At 32.9% G+C, this 22,692-nt stretch overlaps 1 protein-coding gene across 3 annotated transcripts in view; it reads left to right on the top strand.

The window, feature by feature from the left end:
* The window catches only part of LOC111060513 (alpha-tocopherol transfer protein-like), a 62,841-nt gene extending 43,788 nt beyond the window's left edge, over positions 1-19,053 (top strand). For all 3 annotated transcript variants that reach the window (XM_039422617.1, XM_039422619.1, XM_039422618.1), the window contains exons 4-8: positions 11,127-11,277; positions 14,194-14,387; positions 15,512-15,622; positions 16,803-16,947; positions 18,729-19,053. In XM_039422617.1, coding sequence (XP_039278551.1) covers positions 11,127-11,277; positions 14,194-14,387; positions 15,512-15,622; positions 16,803-16,947; positions 18,729-18,769 — 642 coding nt within the window. In that variant the 3' untranslated portion in view covers positions 18,770-19,053. The remainder of the gene's footprint in view (positions 1-11,126; positions 11,278-14,193; positions 14,388-15,511; positions 15,623-16,802; positions 16,948-18,728) is intronic.
* The last annotated feature ends 3,639 nt before the right edge of the window (positions 19,054-22,692 follow it).

Here is a 22,692-nt window from a genome sequence, read left to right as displayed (position 1 = left end):
TCAAGTTGGTTAGGTGACTGCTGCATCACTTTTGTCTGTAAAACATAGGTATACGGTGTATTTCATGATTTAGCAACCGCTGAATCTTATCTGACTTTTGACTTTCTCCGTTGCATGAGGACATTCTAGATTTTAAATGCACTTTTCCTCCTCCTCCTACTCATGCTCCGACTCCTCTTACTTCTCCACCTCCTCCTCGTCCTCCTCCTCCTCATCCTACTCCTTCTCCACAACCTACTACTCCACCTCCTCCTCCTCCTCCTCAACCTCCTGGTAGAGAGTTAGTGGGGAGGATATTTTTAATATTCTTTCCGAAGAATGGACATTGATATGTCAAAGCTCCGCCAATTTATGTAGATGCATAACAATATGATTATTATCTATAGTTATTATATTACAAATTACTTTTTCATATCATATACAGTTCAATAATTATTTTCTTAGTCTATATTATGTAAATTCATCTATAATGTTGCTGTATTGTAAGCTATTGTATATAAGTGTATAAGCCAGTATAAATATTGTAATCTACATAAATAAAGTACTCAATCAATCAATCAATCCTCCTCACACTTCTCTTACTTCTTCACATCCTCTTACTTTTTCACCTCCTCTTCCTCCTCCTCATCCTCCTCCTCTTTCTCCGACTCCTCTTACTTTTTCACCTCCTCTTCCTCAGGAGAAATTCATGAATTTATTCGCTGAATAAGCAAAAAACAAAAGAATCTTTTCCAAATCTAATTATAAACCAATTAACTAATTATAAAATCTCGTATTAATCCGAATTTATTATGCATCCTCAAACCTTCTACGATTTTACTTTAAAAACGAGATACCAATAACAGTCCAGTCACTTTATGCATTGGTGCATGCAATTTATATTGTAGTTCTGATTTTTTAATATATTATTTGGATACATAGGAGAAGTCCAGAACCAATTTCTTCATGCAAAATTTCCTTGAGCTAGATACAGAGTGGCCCGAAAACCTCGTATTTTCGGCTCATTTTTCAGTTTTGAGCTATTTCTGCCAAATCTCGTAATCCGACAGAAAAATGAGTGAAATTTGAAGAAAAAATCAATTTTGATGAATTTTAGTTTTTGATCAATAATATCTTCCGATTGTTACAATTTAGTTGTATAATTTAAAATCCCTCTGGGCGTATTTTTGTGCTTCACAATCTGAGATCATGTACAGCGCTCTATCTCTATATTATAACAATCGGAAGATATTATTGATCAAAAACTAAAATTCATCAAAATTGATTTTTTCTTCAAATTTCACTCATTTTTCTGTCGGATTACGAGATTTGGCAGAAATAGCTCAAAACTGAAAAATGAGCCGAAAATACGAGGTTTTCGGGCCTCTCTGTATCTAGCACAAGGAAATTTTGCATGAAGAAATTCTGGACTTCTCCTATGTACCCAAATAATATATTAAAAAATCAGAACTACAATATAAATTGCATGCACCAATGTATAAAGTGTCTGGACTGTTATTGGTATCTCGTTTTTAAAGTAAAATCGTAGAAGATTTGAGGATGCATAATAAATTCGTATTAATAAGAGATTTTATAATTAGTTAATAAAATCAATTAGATTTGGAAAAGATTTTTTTGTTTTTTGCTTATTGAACGAATAAATTCATGAATTTCTTCTGAGGAAGAGGAGATTCATTTTTGAAAAATCATTACTCAGTACTCATTGGAGATAGAGAGTTCCGAATGATCTCATTTTATTCAGAATTTCATAATATCTAGAAAAAAGGTGAGAGCAAATTTTTCTGTCGGATTACGAGATTTGGCAGAAATAGCTCAAAACTGAAAAATGAGCCGGAAATACGAGGTTTTCGGGCCACTCTGTATCTAGCACAAGGAAATTTTGCATGAAGAAATTGGCTCTGGCGGACTTCTCCTATGTACCCAAATAATATATTAAAAAATCAGAACTACAATATAAATTGCAAGCACACCCCCTTTTTTTATGTCTATATTGACTGGACTATATTCAAGTTCTTTTTCTTCGTTTCCTTCACATACAGTCATATTTTTGTCTCTCCATCTTCTTCAGTCATCATCCTTCGTGCATCCTTCTTATCTTACTGCTTCACTGCTTCTCTCTCCTTCCTGTTCTTCTTCTTCTCCTTCTTCTTCTTCTTCTTCTTCGTCTTCTTCTTCTTCATCCTTCCATCCTTCCTTGATTTGAATCTCCTTGTATTATTCCTCTTCTTCTTCTTCTCCTCCCTCTTCTTCTTCGTCTTCTTCTCCTTTTGCCTCTTCTTATTCTTCTTCATCTCCCCCAGTCATCATGTTCATACATCCTTCTTTTAACTTCTTGATTCGAATCTTCTTTTATTCTTACTCTTCTTCTTTTTCTTCTTCCTCCTCCTCTCCTTCATCTTACTCCTCCTTCTCCTTCTTTCTTCCAGTCATCCTCGCAATCACCCATTCCTAACGATGAAGTAATAACACATAAAACTAGCAGCACAGGCTATAATAATATAATACGTAATTGCAGGGACGTTATCTTGCAGACGAATTAGGAAACTCAGCATAGATTATTATCAGCAGGATGACTTTTGTTTCTTAGTCTACAGTCAGCATGGGTCAGCCAGAGCAATAAATAAAAACAAAAAGTGATCAAAAAATTTTACTTTTGTTGTTTAATGTCTTCTGATTGTGCACTCTGATGTTGATGTCTCAATATCTATAATATAACTAGCTGGCCCGGCGAACTTCGTACCACCAAATAGATAATATAGATAATTGACCGAGCGAAGTGAAGTCTAAGATTCAAGACGACGGTTTGGCTTTTCTCTTAATGTTTAAATGTTTATATGTTGCGCATTTACGGCGAAACGCGGTAATAGATTTTCATGATATTTGACAGGTATGATCCTTTTCAATTGCGCGTCGACGTATATACAAGGTTTTTGGAAATTTTGCATTTCAAGGATAATATGAAAGGAAAAAGGAGCCTCCTTCATATGCCAATATTAGAGTAAAAATCTGGTCTGACGCACTCACACAACTTTCCTTGCCGTTATGAAAATTAATCACCTGACGCTAGTGTTCCCGCGCATCTCAAGTCCACTATTCAAAGATTTGAGCCAGCTGGTGTCAGGACAATAACGCTGGAGACAAACGATGTCTGCTATCTCTTCTTAGTGAATAATTTAATAGAATCAACAGTTGCCAACAGTTTGCAATTGGATGATCACATTTTCTCGAATTTCGAGCTTATTTTTAATTTTAGGTGAAAATGTTACTGAACATTAATTGTAGAGATTTTCATACTCAATCTTTTCCACATAAAATTTTCTGTTTAAATTGTACCTGAAGCCTGGTAATTGGGAATCTAAAATCAATTTTTGCATAGATGAAGCGGAGCTCCTGAAATTTTCACAGATATGGGACTTGTGGCAGTTGATAGAGCTTATCAATGACTATATATTGACTTGATCAAAATCGTTGGAGCCGTTTTCGAGAAAATCGCGAAAAACCCTGTTTTTGACATTTTCGTCATTTCAGCCGCCATCTTGAACCGCATTTGATCGAAATTGTTCGTGTCGGATCCTTATATTGTAAGGGCCTTACGTTACAAATTTCAAGTCATTTCGTTAATTGGGAGATGAGATATCGTGTACACAGACGCACATACACTCATACACACACACACACACATACAGACCAATACCCAAAAACCACTTTTTTGGACTCAGGGGACCTTGAAACGTATAGAAATTTAGAAATAGGGGTACTTTCAATTTTTTCGGAAAGCAATACTTTCCTTACCTATGGTAATAGGGTAAGGAAAGTAAAAAGTGATCAAAAAATTTCACTTTTGTTGTTTAATGTCTTCTGATTTTGCACTCTGATGTTGATGTCTCAATATCTATAATAAATATAACTAGCTGGCTCGGCGAACTTCGTGCCGCCAAATAGATAATTAGATATAGATAATTTTCCAACTGCAAAATGAATAATCTACTAAAAATAAATTAATTCTAAACACAAAGCAATGTCTTTAGAGCATGTAAGTCTTTAACCTGAGGCCGCACTGCTGGATGGTTACACACACAACAGTCATTTTGTTTTAAGTCTGAGCGTTTAGAATAAAATACATGGGCGGTTATGAAGCAGCACACACTCTTGTCTAATATCTACCGACAGCTGTTGGATGACGCATTGATTATAACAGCTGATTTTTATTTCTGTGTGTCACCAGCTCACAAATCGTCTCCCATAAGGATTACATGTAAACCTTGAAGGACCGTAGGAAAGAGTCCTGAAGTCGGATAATAAATTTGATAGGCCATAAACCTGGACCTGAACATAACGAACACAGCTAAAGAAAAATCATCAAATTCGGTGCACACATAAGCATGTTATTTAATGTCGAAATTTGAGGCTGATTTCTCGCTGATTGATTACACAGCTGGGAATAATTCTGTCTCTCTCCCACACAGGCACACGCATCTTCTGTTATCGAGAGACGACGAAATTATCATCTGTTTTCCAATGATGAATTAGCCTTTTAATGTCGTTCAGCGAGTTTTCCAAAGAATGAGACCTAGTGCAATAGAATCTTTATATCATTAACCTACTATGTTCCAAATTTCGTAAAAATCGTTAGAGCCGTTTTCGAGATTCATGAAACGTAAATAACTAGACATAAAAATAACCAGATATATGAATAAAGAAAATGCTCGCTTAATATAATAGGATATTCCCCAATGATTGAATGATCAATTTCCATAATTGAGATCAAAATATTTCGTTAATTATATTTCTATTGTTAAAAAACCATTTGCCAACGTTGGGGAGATAGAAGAGGATAGCGCTATCTGCTTTGTTGAATGATAGACAAGGATAGCAACACCAATGTTAATCAGATACTGCCATTATAACGTGAACCTCACTGTAGTGACGTTTCACTCAGAAATATCGGGGCACCGAGCTTCGCTCGTTATTTTTATTTATTGATAAACAGTACACAATTCTCTAAAATGATCATGTTCAAATTTTACAGCTGGCTATAATATGTCATCTTATGAATTTCGGGGATGCGATATTTTGATTTTTCACATACTCACTTTTTTACTATCCACAGCTGTTTCAGCCAAGGGTGAATCCTTTTAATGTCGTTCAGCGAGTTTTCCCAAGGATAAGACCTAGTGCAATCGAATCTTTATATCATATACCTACTATGTTCCAAATTTGGTGAAAATCGTTAGAGCCGTTTTCGAGATCCGTTAAACATAAATAACCAGATATATAAATACAGAAATTTCGCGCTTAATATAATAATATCGAGGACCGAGCTTCGCTCTGGAGTACAAAAGCATAAAAAATGTATTACGAAAGAAGAAATTATAATAACATTGATACAGAAATGTTCTATCTAATCACAGTAAATTGATGTTAGTTCCCAGAGGAATGCAAAAATTTCCCTCACGAAAGCCCAGTAGTTGCACAAAAGCCGGTTAAATTTTAATCCTGATTAACTTCACGTGAACCAAATCAGAGAAGACTATTCGAATTAATCAGGATTAAAAATAACCCGGCTTTTTTGCAACCGGCACTAAGTACCTGGTTGAATGATTACAAAAGTTCAACAGCTGAGTCATAATTTTGACACAGTCCCACACACATGAACTCGCTCACTCACTTCCATCATCAACAGACGACGAAATAATTATCATCATTTGTTTTTCCAAGGATGAACAATAATTATCCTTTTAATGTCCTTCAGTGAGTTTTCCCAGGGATGAGACCTAGTGCAATCGAATCTTTATATTATAAACCTACTATGTTCTGAATTTCGTGAGAATCGTTAGAGCCGTTATCGAGATCCGGTGAAATACAAACATATAAACATCTAAACATTTATGGCCGGTTTCCGAGCTCGGGATTTAGCTAAGTCCTAGACTTTAAACAGCTGGAGTCAGAAAATTGGTTTTTCAAAACGGGGCGTAGTCGCAGTCATTGTCGTAGTCACGTTTGAATTAAATTTCGAAAAACTAGAAAATTGAACACAAAATAAAATAAAGAGAAAATAGTGTAAAGTTTCAGCTATTTTAAATTATTTAGGAATGTCTAATTTCGTCAAGGAAAAACGTTTCCAATTATAGATATGAGAAAATAAAAACTGCAACTACTGTTATAAAAGCTGCGACTACGCCCCGTTTTGGAAAGCCAATTTTCTGACTCCAGCTGTTTAAAGTCCAGGACTTAGCAAAATCCCGAGCTCGGAAACCGGCCCTTAAACATCTAAACATCCAAACATATTATAAACAGAGGTTGCTCGTTTAATAGTATAGGATATGTCAGCATATTGTTTGAATGGGAAGTATTTGCGTGTAATATATATATATATATATATATATATATATATATATATATATATAATATATATATATAATATGGCATCCTTGCTGACAGTTTGAAAGTGAATATCACGATATATATATATATATTATATAATATATATATATATATATATATATATATATATATTATATATATATATATATATATAGATATATATCAGATATATATATATATATTATATATATATATATATATGGCATCCTTGCTGACAGTTTGAAAGTGAATATCACTATATATATATAATATATATATATATATATATATATAATATATATATATATATATATATATATACATTTGTACTGTACAGTACTGTACTTTACTGATTATCCGCTCATGATGAAATCTTACATATAGGCTATCAACCTCGAAATCTCCATTAATACAATGAGTCTCGGATCCTTGTAACACTTGTGGAAGTGGAAACGTCTAACGGCCTACATAGCCACCGATGTCTATGATATATTTACATTCATTAACTCTGGACATTAAAGCACACACAATAAACTTTGGTTAATGAACGATTATAAATTGTATGCAACTATGATAATGTAACAATAAATTAGCCTAAAGAGCTGATGTCTATACAGGGTGTTACGAACTCCTTACCAATATTCTAGGGCATTGTTCCTGGGTAAAAAACATATCTAAATATCATATTTAAATTGTCCGGGTCTTCAGTTACTCACACAGCGGCCATTTGATTTTTTCACTTATTATTCTTTTCTAAATAATGGTTAAAATATGAAATTGAAACTTTGCAGGATAATTAATAACAACTTTAGACAAAGCTACAAAAAATTATGATTTTTCAAATTCATAAAACAAAATGGCAGCCATTTAAAATATTGTTTCCTAAATAACTCAGAAACCGTTGGTTTTACAAAAACTTTACAAGAATAACGTTTTTTAGTAAATGAAATTACCTATCGAATGGTACATGATTTTTCAAGATTGGACCAATATTAACGGAGATATGGCAGCTTTAGTGGTTGGTGACCCACCTTTAGAGGGTTATGTAACCTTTTTTTTTGATTGAAATGAAACAAAATCGCTTACTATTAACATGCAATACAAATAGATATTGTTGCATCATTGAGGTGACTCTATATTAGCATGCCTTGGTTTGCACTACAACAAACTTTCAATGGTCACCTATTATTACTAAGGCTGCCATATCTCCATCAATATTGGTCCAATCTTAAAAGATCATGTACCAATCGATAGGTTGGTAAACCAACTGTTTCTGAGTTATTCAAGAAACAAAATTTTAAATGGCCATCATTTTGTTTTATGAATTTGAAAAATTATCATAATTTTTTTCTAGCTTTGTCTAGTTGTCATAAATGATCGTGCAAAGTTCCTATTTCGTATGTTCAACCATTATTTGGAAAGAAAATAATAAGTGAAAAAAGCAAAATGGCCGCCGTGTGAGTAACTGAAGACTTCCGGACAACACACACAATAAACTTTGGTTAATGAACTATTGTAATTTGTATGCAACTATGCTGATCATGTAAAAAATTAGCCTAAAGAGCTGATGTCTGTATGGCTGTGCAAAGGCTAAAATAATAAACTTTCTACTGGTGATACTATTTTTTCGAAGTTTTTCGATTTGTATATCATCAAGCTATCAAAATAAAAAAGTTTTCTCAGGAAAACATTTTATTCCGATCATTACTTTTTGAGATATGAGTGCCTAAAGTTTAAATTTTTGGGACAGGACATTTCAAACTCGGTAAGAGATAAATCCATGAAATTTGCAGGATAAATTCTTCATGGTATTGATGAATGAATAAAACATAAAAAATGCAGGCGAGCGAAGCGAGCCTGCTGATCTCATTCTTTGACGATCCAGTCGGGAGTCCAGGGGGTGGAGCCCCCTGGCTAGACGGATATGGCGAGCGAAGCGAGCCTGACGGCTAGTAATTAATAATACTGATGTGAAAATTGATAATGCCCAATGTCAATAACTTGGAATGTTGCATATAGATTCTTAATTTACCGAGTATATGGTTATAGGCCTATTTTAATTCTTCAAGATCTCATAGGTCAAGTTTTCAATTAAATTATATAAAGATGGGTTTGTTCTCTATTATGTAGTGAAAACTAAAAATTAAAGGAAGTCCAAGCTCTAATAATTAATAATAATAAATACTGAGGGTGATGCCCACATAAGCTCTTAGGCTTGTGCGTGAGTAATGAGTGAGAGGGATGATTATGAGAGATGACGACTACTTTTTCGGTAGTCGGGACCGAAGGCCTACTATAGTACAATAGCGCGCACTATAAGCGTATGTTACATTATCATAGTTACATATTGCCATCGTACATTAGCCACCGTTTATTGTGTGCGTTACAGTCCAGATTTAAGGCTGTGAAAAGGCTAAAAATAAACTTTCTACTGGTGATATTTTTCAACGTTTTTCGATTTATCATCAAGCTATTAAAATAAAAACTTTTTTTCGATCATTACTTCTCGAGATATGAGCGCCTAAAGTTTTAATTTTTGGGACAGAACATTTCAAATTCGGTAAGAGATAAATCCATGTGATTTTGAGGATGAATTTTTCATGGTATTGTTGATTGAATAGAACAACAATCTTCTGAAAATATCAATATTTGTGGAAGTTATTCAATTTACTAAAATTACCGTACCAAAAATAGCTTTTAGTTGAGTTATTTTTGGTTATTTTTTGTAAATAGAATAATTTTTCAAAAATTGATATTTCAAATATCAATTTTTGAAAAAGTTATTCAATTTACAAAAAATAACCAAAAATAACTCAACTAAAAGTTATTTTTGGTACGGTAATTTTAGTAAATTGAATAACTTCCACAAATATTGATGTTCTATTCAATCAACAATACCATGAAAAATTCATCCTCTAAATCTCATGGATTTATCTCTTACCAAATTTGAAATGTTCTGTCCCAAAAATTAAAACTTTAGGCGCTCATATCTCGAGAAGTAATGATCGGAAAAAAATGTTTTCCTAAGAAAACGTTTTTATTTTAATAGCTTGATGATATACAAATCGAAAAACGTTGAAAAATATCACCATGCAGTAGAAAGTTTATTTTTAGCCTTTGCACAGCCTTAAATCTGGACTGTAACGCACACAATAAACGGTGGCTAATGTACGATGGCAATATGTAACTATGATAATGTAACATACGCTTATAGTGCGCGCTATTGTACTATAGTAGGCCTTCGGTCCCGACTACCGAAAAAGTAGTCGTCATCTCTCATAATCATCCCTCTCACTCATTACTCACGCACAAGCCTAAGAGCTTATGTGGGCATCACCCTCAGTATTTATTATTATTAATTATTAGAGCTTGGACTTCCTTCAATTTTCAATTTTCACTACATAATAGAGAACAAACCCATCTTTATATAATTTAATTGAAAACTTGACCTATGAGATCTTGAAGAATTAAAATAGGCTTTCAATTTTCACTACACAATAATATAGAGAATCAACTAATCTTTATTATGTCTAATTGAAAACTTGACCTACTGAAATCTTGAAGAATTAAAATAGGCCTATAACGGCATCTCCACACATCTGTGTAATCACTTGTCAGCTGATTTATGATGAATAATTCTATAGTCTGATTTTTACTCTAATATTGGCGTATGAAGGAGGCTCCTTTTTCCTTTTATATTATCCTTGAAATGCAAAATTTCCAAAAACCTTGTATTTACGTCGACGCGCAATCAAAAAAGGAACATACCTGTCAAATTTCATGAAAATCTATTTCCGCGCTTCACCGTAAATGCGCAACATATAAACATTAAGAGAAATGCCAAACCGTCGACTTGAATCTTAGACATCACTTCGCTCGGTCAATTAAAAACTTGACAAACTGAAAACTTGAAAATTTTGAATTCAAAATAGGTCTAAAACCATACTCGGTAAATAAATTAGGAATCTATTTTATGCAACATTTCAAGTTAATCAGTCCAATAGTTCAGACGTGATGATGCATCACTCGTGAATTTCCCATCCCGTACGTGAATAAACCAATTCTTTTCTCCCATTATTATTAATATCGGGGCACCGAGCTTCGTTCGTTATTTTTATTTATTGATAAACAGAACACAATTCTCTAAAATGATCGTGTTTATATTTCACAGCTGGCTATACGTCATCTTATGAATTTCGGGGATGCGATATTTTGATTTTTCACATACTAACTTTTTTACTACCCACAGCTGTTTCAGCCAAGGATGAATTATCCTTTTAATGTCGTTCAGCGAGTTTTCTCAAGGATGAGACCTAGTGCAATCGAATCTTTTACATCATAAACCTTCTATGTTCCAAATTTCGTGAAAATCGTTAGAGCCGTTTTCGAGATCCGTAAAGCTGCGTACACATATTCGCGCTTCCAACCCCCACCGAGCACACTCCTCCCTCGTACCGCCCTCGTACCACCATCGAACCACAGTCGCTCCGCCCACGCACCATCATGACGTTACGGAAGATGTTAGATCTTCTCGCGTTCCCCGGTCGAACCACTGTTGCTCGCCGGTCGATCATCAATCGCTCTGCTGGAGTGACGTTCGGTTGCGGAGCAGAGCGACAGTCTGTACGCACCTTTAAACATAAATAACCAGATATAAAAATAGCCAGATATATAAATACAGAAATTGCTCGCTTAATATAATAGGATTATAGATTAATATAATATATTTTATTTAAAAATGTGTTTTTTTTTATTTTATGCAGTTGGTAAATTATGGAATATTTCGGGAGAACAATGCACACTTCTACGAGAATGTGAACCCTCTGGATTTGGGATTTCTGGGAGACGCCGATGTTGTCAGTGTGCTGCCCTACAGAGAGCAAAATGGCCGACGCATCATGATCTACAAATTAGGTAAGATATCATCGCAAATATGCACATTTAAAAAAATGAAAAACTTTTTATAGATGGATAGAAATACAGAGAGCAAAACAGTCGACGCATGATCATCTACAGATAAATTCAGATTGAGTTTCATTCATAAATTAATTACAAATGAAGTAACCTACATGAATAAAAGAATAGTATCATAGAGAAACGATAGCATAAGTAGATATCCCATGGCATAGGGCGTTTATGTCGCAACTTTTACTGTTATCTCAAGCCGATAGCCCACGTAGTTCTTTCCCGTGAAGCTTTATGACGCTGGTAGTCTCTCATATTGTGCCGTTCATACACTCTTACCCGGTCAAAACAGTAAAAATTAACAAAAATCGACAGTAATCGGCTTGGGATAACAGTAGAAGTTGCGACATAAACGCCCTATACCATGGGATACCTACTTACACTATTGTTTCTCTATGGTTTTATTCACAAATTCATTACAAATATAGTACATGAATAAACGAATGTAAAGCACTTATTGTGAATATCCCCCACATAGACAAGTCTGTGTGTGAGGAAAGAGTTCTAATGAAAAAAAACTCGGTACTAAAGAGAAAATAATAAATATTTACAATATTAATTAAAAAATTAAAAGTTGATTAAATTTTAGTGGAGAAAGTATACAGAGTGTACCACGAAAGGTGTAACAGCCGAAGACCATGGATTCTACATTAAATTTGAAACAAAAAATGACCAGTAAAATTTTCTTATATCGACCTTAGTTTTCGAGATATTTCGATTTTTCGATATTTTTAAAAAACGTCAATAACTAGAAGACTATCAGTCAAAATCTAATTCCAAGACAATGGTTGGAAAGAGGAAGAAATTTGAAATAAGATTCATATAATTTGTCCCTTTGACGTTTTTAAACTTTTTATTAGTGTTCAAACTATTTGAAATTTGGCTTCGAACTCGACGAATGTACTTTTTTCAACTTTGAACGCTCATAAAAAGTTCAAAAACGTCAAACAAAGCAACAAATTATATGAATCTTATTGGAAATTTCTTCATCTTTCCAACCATGTCCTTGGAATTAGATTTTGACTGATAATTTTCTAGTTATTGACGTTTTTTAAAGATATCGAAAAACGGAATATCTCAAAAACGAAGGTCGATATAAGACATTTTTTGTTGAAAATTTAATGAAGAATCTATGGTCTTCGGCTCTTACACCTTTCGTAGGACACTCTGTATATGTATGAATTGAAGTAGCACAATATAAATATTACGGTATACAACTTTAACATGGCACAAGATAAAATTTAAAACTTGAACAATGATGAATTATGAGCAATATATCTTAGATGATGAATATAAGAAAAAATACATAGTATTAAAATCGGTAAGAGGGGTGGATGAGCTGATCTGCGGCATCCCAGCCTGTTTCAAATGAACACATATGGTATAGTGAGGTCCATGTTATAATGGCAGTGTCTAATTAGCAATTGTATCGCTATCCTTGTCTGTCATTCAACAAAGCCGATAGAGCTCTCTTTCTCGCTTTGCTCTGTCGCCAGATTGTTTTTTAACAATGTAAAAATGTAATTATTAATCAACAAAGTATTTCATCATGATTATGACAATTCATTATGAATAAAATCATTAAAAAATATAATTTCTTGCTTGATAAAATGTAATTGATCGTTTTAAACGGGAATGAACAGTTAATATTACATTAATAAACCGGTGTATCAGTTGCATGAAGGCATTGAGAAGACAGAGTTCTCCTATCTTTCTTCACTGTTATCATAACAAAATAAATAAATAATAAATACAATAATTTTATTGTCAGCCAGCCAAAAAAGCACATGACAAAGTCACACAAATAGAACATAAAATAGACAGTCACACATTAAGAGACACATTGTTACTATTACATTGCTATTTAGATTACATTTACAAATATTACAAATAACAAAGACAATATTACAAAATTAAGCAGCTAGTTCATACGTGCTAATAATAAGAATTAAGGTATGCTGATTCTGCTCTCGTAGAATTCACTTAATTTATAAAAAGAATTGCTTGCTAGCCAATCGTGCACCTTTAATTTGAACAGTTTTAGGGGTGTTTGTTGGAGGTGTAGCGGTAACTTATTATACACCTTTTGCCCAACTGCTTCAAAACTGTTTAAAGATTTAGACAATCTTTGGTATTGAATTTGGATCTGTCTATTGTTTCTGGTATTAACAGAGTGAACAGTATTTCCTAATTGATAACGTTGCAGATTCTCCTTAGTGTATAACAAAACAGAATGTATGTACTGATTTATTACTGTCAGAATTTTATTATTTCTGAATAAAGGCCTACAGTGTTCTAAATAAGGTGTTATTCGCACGACTTTTTTTGTAGCAGGAGAATATCGTTAACGTGCGCTGAATTTCCCCATACAAGAATACTATAAGACATGAGACTGTGAAAGAAAGAAAAGTTTGCTGTCCTTAAATACATTTTTGGTAATGTATTAGCAAGGCTTCTCAGCAGATAGATCACTCTACACAGCTTAGTGCTTACATATTTGACATGAGGCTCCCAAGTGAGTTTTGGATCTAAATGAACACCAAGCACCAGGATCTTACATAAATAACCTGGACCTTACAATACCTCACAAAATGAATAAACGAATTCATGAATGAATGAATGGTGTACTACTAGTTCCTATACAATAAATTTTAATTATGGTATATAACTCACACAGTCGACTCTCAATAATACAAAGACTGTATAATACGAACAAAACTCTTGATTTTTACTATTCTGACTGCAGTACTTTCAGACGGCAAACGTCCATTTTCAAAATTGTTTATCATTTATTTAAATAATTATTGACTGAATATCGTCGTTGTAAAAAACCCTGAAATGGTGTGTCTATTTTGTGATTGACAGGCAAATGGAAGCCAAGCGACTACCACATAGACGAATTATTTAAGGCGTCTCTGGCAATTTTGGAGCTGGGAATGCTGGAACCAAGGGCGCAAATTTTGGGAGGGGTTGTCATCTGGGACCTGGCGGGTCTCACCCTCAACCACGCCTGGCAAATCACCCCTACTGTCGCCTCCAAGGTCATTGAACTAATGGTGGTAAGTTACATATAATATATTCATGTTACATGATTATATATTTTATCAATCATTCTGCTACGATCCGCTTCTTATTCATTGTCATCTTAGAGATCTCATCTAACATTTACATAATTATGATTTGATCATTTCAGAAAATATAATTTAGGTAATTTATTGAGATATTACAATACTTTCTGAGATTGAATAAATACACACATATGTTGTCAAATTCTACACAGTTTTATTCGGTACACGATCATGGTTTCGTGACCACACCGGTCACATTTTCAAGTTGACCATGACTCAGTCGTACTTTCTGAGATAACAAATTCATCACCAGATCGAAACAAATCAAATTTTTTTCGAGTCTACGCACAGGCCACAGTGCCCATGTAGGCTCATTCCGTAACCTATAATATGGAAACCTAATTCATGTACTTAATTATTTGTATTTTTTATATTTCATATTATTCATATTTTTGTACTTACTGTATTCTGGAATAAAAAATATTTTTGATTGATTGATTGTTTGCCAAAAGTTTAAATACAAATAGACAGAATTCAAAACAATTCTCAATATATGAATATACCAGTAGACCTAATAATAAATTATTTAAATATTCCTAGAAAAAGTATGTTTTAGAACAATATTATTCACATTGTTTGCAAAAGTCAAATAATTTTTTTCATATTGTGTCTTGACTAAGTATAAACTTGTGCGCTAGCCGATTTTTATGTTGTAGATAGATGTTATCTATAATTATATTATTGATGTTGCTTTCCATGACGAAACACTATATAATAACGTTGTTGTAGTTTAGACATTGTGTTACTTGTCAATATTTGAAAAAAACACTTACTTTTCTTGGAGTTTAGAGGAATGCATTTCACTCTTGAGGAGGAGTATCGTCATCAGCCTGCTCTGATGAATTCATCAGCCTGCTCTGATGAATCCAGGAGCATCGTCATCAGCCTGTTCGGATGAATTCATCAGCCTCTTCATCAGAGGCTTAATGATAATCATCCATACGAATTTACTTTACTTTCATTGGACACTAGCCTGAAAGCTTTAAGCTATAATATTGATTGCACTGGTTTTGACAAGATAATAATACCGTATCTAATTGATTTTTTTTCAACAGACTAGTTTCCCAATGAAGACTGCTGCCATTCATATAGTGAATGAATCCCGTATCTTTGACATGATCTTCCGAGTATTCAAACCACTACTGGGCAAAAGATATAGGGAAATTGTAAGTTCTTTCATAAATTTTTCAACCATTTATCTATTTTATACAACAATATTCAATCTATTAACAAATTTTGTTTAGCTCTTAATTAGATTGTTTGTTTCAGTTTCAGTTTTTATTCGTCAAATAAAAATATGGAAATGATTTACTTCCTAATATATATTTCCAATAACAATTTGATTGTCCAACATACCATTTCTTAATTCTCTACATTGGACCAGGTAGTGATATAATTTGAAGTGAATACAGTGAGGCCCACGTTATAAAGTCAGCATCTGATTGGTTTGCTATCCTTGTCTGTCAATAGACAAAGCAGATAGCTCCAACCTTCTCCAACATCGCACCGTTTTGCCAAGTTGTTTGCAGTCTATGTAGAAATATAATGAACCAAAATATTTATCCTCAATTATGAATATTTATCATTCAATCAAGTTGATTAATTTTCTTGACGAATAAAATATGTTTGAGATAAAATTGATTATTAATAACAAGAATCAACAATAGTTATAATAATATTAGATCACAAGTTGTACAGAGATGTATTAAATTACATATATCATTTATTTATTTATCACATTGTGTACAAATACTTAACATGAGGAAATGCACAACAGGCTCATGCCCAAAACTGTCCCATCTCCAATTTATACACTATACTGTCCGAATCAAAATGTTGGTCATGTCACTTTCACTTTTCAAAATACAATTTACGCTCTCCAATACTGAGATAAACGAGCAAATTTTGAATCAAATAGATACTATTAAAGTCTAGTTTATAAACAAAAGAGCTGTTGGTTTGAAGTCGGAATGTAACACATTATAATAAATGTTATTGTCGTTTGATTAATATTAGGGATTCAATTGATTATTTGGAGAAGCGGTTGTCTCCGTGGTCGCGCTGATAATAATAATAAATTTGGGAGAGGAGTAGCACAAGGTTACCTTATTTTTTCGATCCCTATAATAGATGATGTAGCCTACTTGTATGAATCGATAATTAATAAGGTCGAGTGACCTGGGTGGTTCAGGACTGGTGTCCACAGATCACACCTGCTCAATTGAGTAGTCTACATACTGATCAATTTATGAAATGAAAAAAATCTTTATTAGGCGGAGTTAGGACTTTTATAGGTCTCTAACAAGACCTAACGGCTGTTAAATATGATTTTTAATTTGCTTGCAGATGTTTTTCCACGGCGACGATATGGAGTCACTGCACAACCACATTGACCCCAAGTATCTGCCAGAGATCTATGGAGGGATCCGGCCGCACTACTGTTATAAGGACTGGTTTAGGACACTCAGTCGAAACCCAGAGATTGTTAGAGGTATCTATGATCATCCTTTTACATCATATTCATTATTTATTTCAATAAATTCAAGTTGCTAGATTCAAGTTTATATATTACATCCCTGATTAAGCTGATTTACGACTCACACTGGCGCACAAGGAATCTTCCTTTTGCCGGTGTTTTTGCCTCACCTACTGTACTTATGCATGTGATCATAAATTGAATCTTCATTTTAAAACTATTGTTTGTAATGTAAAGGATATCATTTCGTTATTATATCTGATTAAATAAATGTATGTATCTTGGTTTAAGTGCAGTAGCATATACTTATATTTATTTTTTGTATTTTGTTTTTGGCAAATAAAATTCATTCATTCATTCAAAATAGGGCTATAATGAGGTATTCTTTATAATGGCAGTTATTTGATTAACATTGGTGTTGCAATCCTTGTCTGCGAAATTCTGCCGCTGTAGAAACATAGTGTTTCATAGTGGCCAAAACATAGAGTGAAGCGGCAAGTGTACAGTGAGGTCCACGTTATAATGGCAGTATTTGATTAACATTGGTGTTGCTATCCTTGTCTATCATCTTTGTTTAATCTTTGTATCATCCTCCTATAGTGAGGTCCACGTTATAATGGCAGTATTTGATTAACGTTGGTGTTGCTATCCTTGTCTATCATCCTTATATCATCTTCGTATCATTTTTGTTTTATCTTTGTATCATCTTCCTATAGTGAGGTCCACGTTATAATGGCAGTATTTGATTAACATTGGTGTTGCTATCCTTGTCTATCATCCTCATATCATATTCGTATCATCTTTGTTTAATCTTTGTATCATCTTCCTATAGTGAGGTCCACGTTATAATGGCAGTATTTGATTAACATTGGTGTTGCTATCCTTGTCTATCATCCTTATATCATCTTTGTTTAATCATTGTATCATCCTCCTATAGTGAGGTCCACGTTGTAATGGTAGTATTTGATTAACGTTGGTGTTGCTATCTTTGTCTATCATCCTTGTATCATCTTTGTTTAATCTTTGTATCATCCTCCTGTAGTGAGGTCCACGTTGTAATGGTAGTATTTGATTAACGTTGGTTTTGCTATCCTTGTCTATCATTCGACAAAGCAGAGAGCGCTATCCTTTTCTGCTTCCACAACTTCCAGAAAGTTGTCAACAATGTAGAAATATAATTAACTAAATATTTAATCTCTATCATGAAAATTTTCCATTAGATCATTAACTTTTTTCTGAAGAATAAAATAAAATTGATTTCACAAGAATGAAGAGTTGATACATCAGATATACCAGAATCAACTATCCTCTATAGGTGCGTACAGATTTACGCGCCGCGAACATGAGCAATTCACTTTTAATCAGCTGATGCCAAGCTCTTTATATCTGTATCTTACAGTTTTTGTAAAAATACAGATATATAGTAAGGTCCACGTTATAATGGCAGTGGATAAAGATAGAAGAATAGCGATGCCGATTCTCTGCATTAATTAATTATATTTTTACACTGTCAAAAACATAATTGGCATCGTTGTGGACCTGGAAAAGGATAGTACCACCGGCTTTGTCGAATGATAGACAAGGATAGCAAAACCGAAGTTGATCAAATACTGTCATAATAACGTGGACCTCACTATAGTCAGCTGATTAAAAGTGAATTGCTCATGTTCGCGGCGTGATATCTCCTTATGCAATCTTATCTCTATGATTCTACTAGTTACTCCATATAGCCTATTTTTACACAATTATTCATCTAAATACAAATTTTATAAAGATGTGTAATTTTTTAATTTCAGAAATGAAGGAGCTGGGATACATACACGAGGTTTATGATTGAACATAATAATTATGCATCATAATACACTGAAACTGTATCAAAATGATACATAATATTACCATCATGGAGAATATATTTATGTAAAGAAGCAACGACACTGTACATACAATTGAGCACTGATTACTGAAGACAATAAGATGGGACATAAGTTTGCTAGATTTTTAAATGTTTGATACCATTGTATTTTAAAGTTCTTTACTTAATATTGTTAATCTGTAAGATTATTCTATTTTTTATATAGATTTTAAGATTTTAAAAGAATAGTAAAGAAATTTAATATTTATTTTGTAGAAAGTTTTGTTATTATCCTATTATATATTTTTCTATTTGTCGATTGTATTCTATTGTCTTGATCATTCAAGATTAAGACCCAGTTAAATTTAGCCTGTTAAATTTTAATCACGATTGAATTCCAGAAGTACCAATCAGAGAAGGTTTTTTCAAAAGGCTTCTCTGACTGGTTCTCGTGCCATCTAATTGGAATTAGAAATTAACAAACATTTGTGCAACTGGGTGTAAGAGATCAGTAGCTTGTTTCATAAATGAACTTAATTCCGAAGTGAAAAGTGTAAATTTGAAGTGATGTGCTTACTATAACCTTAGTGTCCGGTTTCCCATTAGGGAACTTTGGACTATATACGGCGAGGTGGAACTACCCTTGGGTCTCCCCATCATCCAAAGCCATACACTAGTAATAATAATAGCTTGTTTCATAGAAATTTAGGCTATAGTTTTATTTATTTAAACAGTTTGAGGTATGAAAAAAGGGATATTAAAAAATAAGGGAATTTTGGAAATAATGAACAAATGGCAACGATATCACTTCTTTATTTAGAAAAAAACGTTTGAAAAATTCTTAAAAACACAACATTTTTAACCCTGTCAGTAATCCAGTTACTGATGCAACAAATTAATACGATACAAGTGAGAAATAACTGTATACATAACAATACATACTATAATAATAGCATAAACTACCATAAGAAGGCTTCAGCTGCGTTTACACCAACAAAATGTTAATAACTTAATCCTTATAGATTCTATTAGATTGAACGGAACTTGACAACACATGTTCATAATCTGTGTGTGATAGGTTATGTTCAATCTAATAGAATCTATATAAGGATTAAGTTATTAACATTTTGTTAACTTTGGTGTAAATGCAGCTTTAGCAAGTTTCAACAAAATCAAAGTTACCATCCACATGAAATTATGCAGTGCCAGAATTCAAGTAGAATATGCAACATAAAATTATTATCTTCTGATTTGATATTATCATAGAATGAGAATAGATACAGTATATATGTTTTCTCTATATTTTGCAATAGCACCATCATAATGGTTAATAGCTAATAGCTAAGATAAGTAGCTTATTATTAACTTAAGCTACAAAAGGCACTGTGAAGAATACTATAAGATAAAAATCATAAGATCCTATTTGTGATCATTTTTAATCTGTAGTGAAAACTTTACCAAATACAATAACTATTCCCTTTTAATATGCATTTTAAAAAATTCTGAGTGTGAACCCTCAGCATTGGTCGAATGAAAAATATAATATTAATGCTGTTTATACGGAATACTGCAGTTTGATGCAAACTTCATTTTAGGGCCGGTTTCTGAGCTCGGGATTTAGCTAAGTCCTAGACTTCAAACAGCTGGAGTCAGAAAATTGGTTTTCCAAAACGGGGCGTATTCGCAGTCATTGGAATAGTCACGTTTTGATTAAATTTCGAAAAACTAGAGAATTGAACACAAAATAAAATAAAGAGAAAATAGTGTAAAGTTTCAGCTATTTTGAATTATTTAGGAATGTCTAATTTCGTCAAGGAAAAACGTTTCCAATTATAGAAATGAGAAAATAACAACTATGACTACTGTTATAAAAGCTGCGACTACGCCCCGTTTTGGAAAGCCAATTTTCTGACTCCAGCTGTTTGAAGTCTAGGACTTAGCTAAATCCCGAGCTCGGAAACCGGCCCCAAGACTTGTGAATAATGATTTAACCATGCATTATAGGCATAATAATGTATCATTATAGCAGTACCGTAACACAAATAAATGAAAACCTACATTCGTTTCAACATAAACCGTAAGAAAAACAATTACATTAACAAAACTTAAAGCTTTCATAATATCATTTGACATTAAAAGCTTTATAGAAAATTTATTCCAAGCTTTTTACATTACAATATCCTACCAATAACAGAAACATACCCTACTCTCGTTACAACAGTATTATAAACTGTGAGAAAAAGAATTGAAAAAAGCTTTGAACAAGCTTTTACAATATCTTACAAGCTTCATTTTTAATTTTTTTACATTACAGTACCATTATATCAATAGCAGAAACATACCCTACTTTCAATCGAAAACTATGAAAAAACAATTGAGTCTTTGCTCAAACTTTGGGCATATTTCTTTATTTTTCGAAAAATGGTGAATAAACCTTGAAAGCGGATTTCACAATATGAGTATCATAAGTTGAAAAAAATTACTGGTAAATAGAATATTGCTAAACTTCTTCAAGACATTAACACTACAGACATTAATCACTTGTACTTGTAAGGAAATACATTCTTTGAATATAAAATATCATATCTTGAATATGAATGAATATCTTGTAAACGATAGGTTCTAGCTAAAAAGAAAATTATGCATTTGAAATATTTTCAAAACTTTTTAACTCATTATCATTGATTACTACAAACTAACTAGCTTCCAGAGCTAAGATGAATTGCAATATAGACCATGTGAATCAAGGAAATATATTCTTTGAATAAAAAGTATCATAGCTTGAATATCTTGTAAACGATTGGTTCTAGCTAAAACTGAAATTATGCATTTGAAATATTTTCAAAACTTTTTAACTCATTATCATTGATTACTACAAACTAACTAGCTTCCAGAGCTAAGATGAATAATTGCAATATAGACCATGTGAATCAAGGAAATACATGCTTTGAATAAAAATTATCATGAATTGAATATCTTGTGAACAATATGTTATACAAACTAATTAGAAAGAAAATTGTGCATTTGAAATGTTTTAAAAACGTTTGATTCATTAATATCGATATAACACAACAGACATGACAACTTACTTTTTTGTCATAGTCATTCAATCTCAGCTGTTTTCCATGCATGAAATCAAGCGGGAAAACAGCTGTTTGCAGAACAAATAAACATGATTCTCATTACAGCATACTATACTGTGATGAAACCATAATATCTTTTCTTTATAGTCGAGTATGTTTCCTAGTTCCGAAATAGGAACAGCAAAAACTGCTACAAAAAAACCACCTTCATCGCACCAGGTGGAAGATTTGTCAACTTCCACAAAATTCCTGATTCTGAATTTGTAAACTAGGTTATGTTTATAGAATGCATGTAGTAATGTTAGCACAAGCAGGTAATGTTTTCTATTTCTAAATTATTCTTCTTTAGATTATTATGACAAAAAATAGTGTACGTTACTTGGAGTGCTCAAATGAAATTCTAGTCTCGGCTAATGCCTCGACTATAAACATCTTTCTCGCCTGCAAAAGGCCCCTTTTCGTCCTTGTGACGTAAGATACTATAAAACCTGTATTTCCCTGATCTTTGATTATCAAACCCTGAGACAAACTGTTTACTTGACTCAAATTATGAATAATTTTTTCAATCAAATGATAATATTTTACACCTTATCTCCCACTCTTTTATAATAAAAATCAGAGTTTTTTTTAGTGTTGGTGCCTGCCTGGTACTGAATTACATAGCGAAATTGAAAACAATTCAGTTCAAATCTAATCTTAGTTGATGGAGATATATTCCTCATATTTTGTACTATCTTTCTCGAAAAAGTTATTCTCACTCCAAATTGAATTACACACAATATTGGACACCTGATTTTCGTTGATGGATAGTTCGTCAATTTTTTA

This window comes from Nilaparvata lugens, chromosome 3 (genome assembly GCF_014356525.2).
Source record: "Nilaparvata lugens isolate BPH chromosome 3, ASM1435652v1, whole genome shotgun sequence".
NCBI lineage: Eukaryota > Metazoa > Arthropoda > Insecta > Hemiptera > Delphacidae > Nilaparvata > Nilaparvata lugens.
This window is presented reverse-complemented; position numbering and strand designations above follow the sequence as displayed.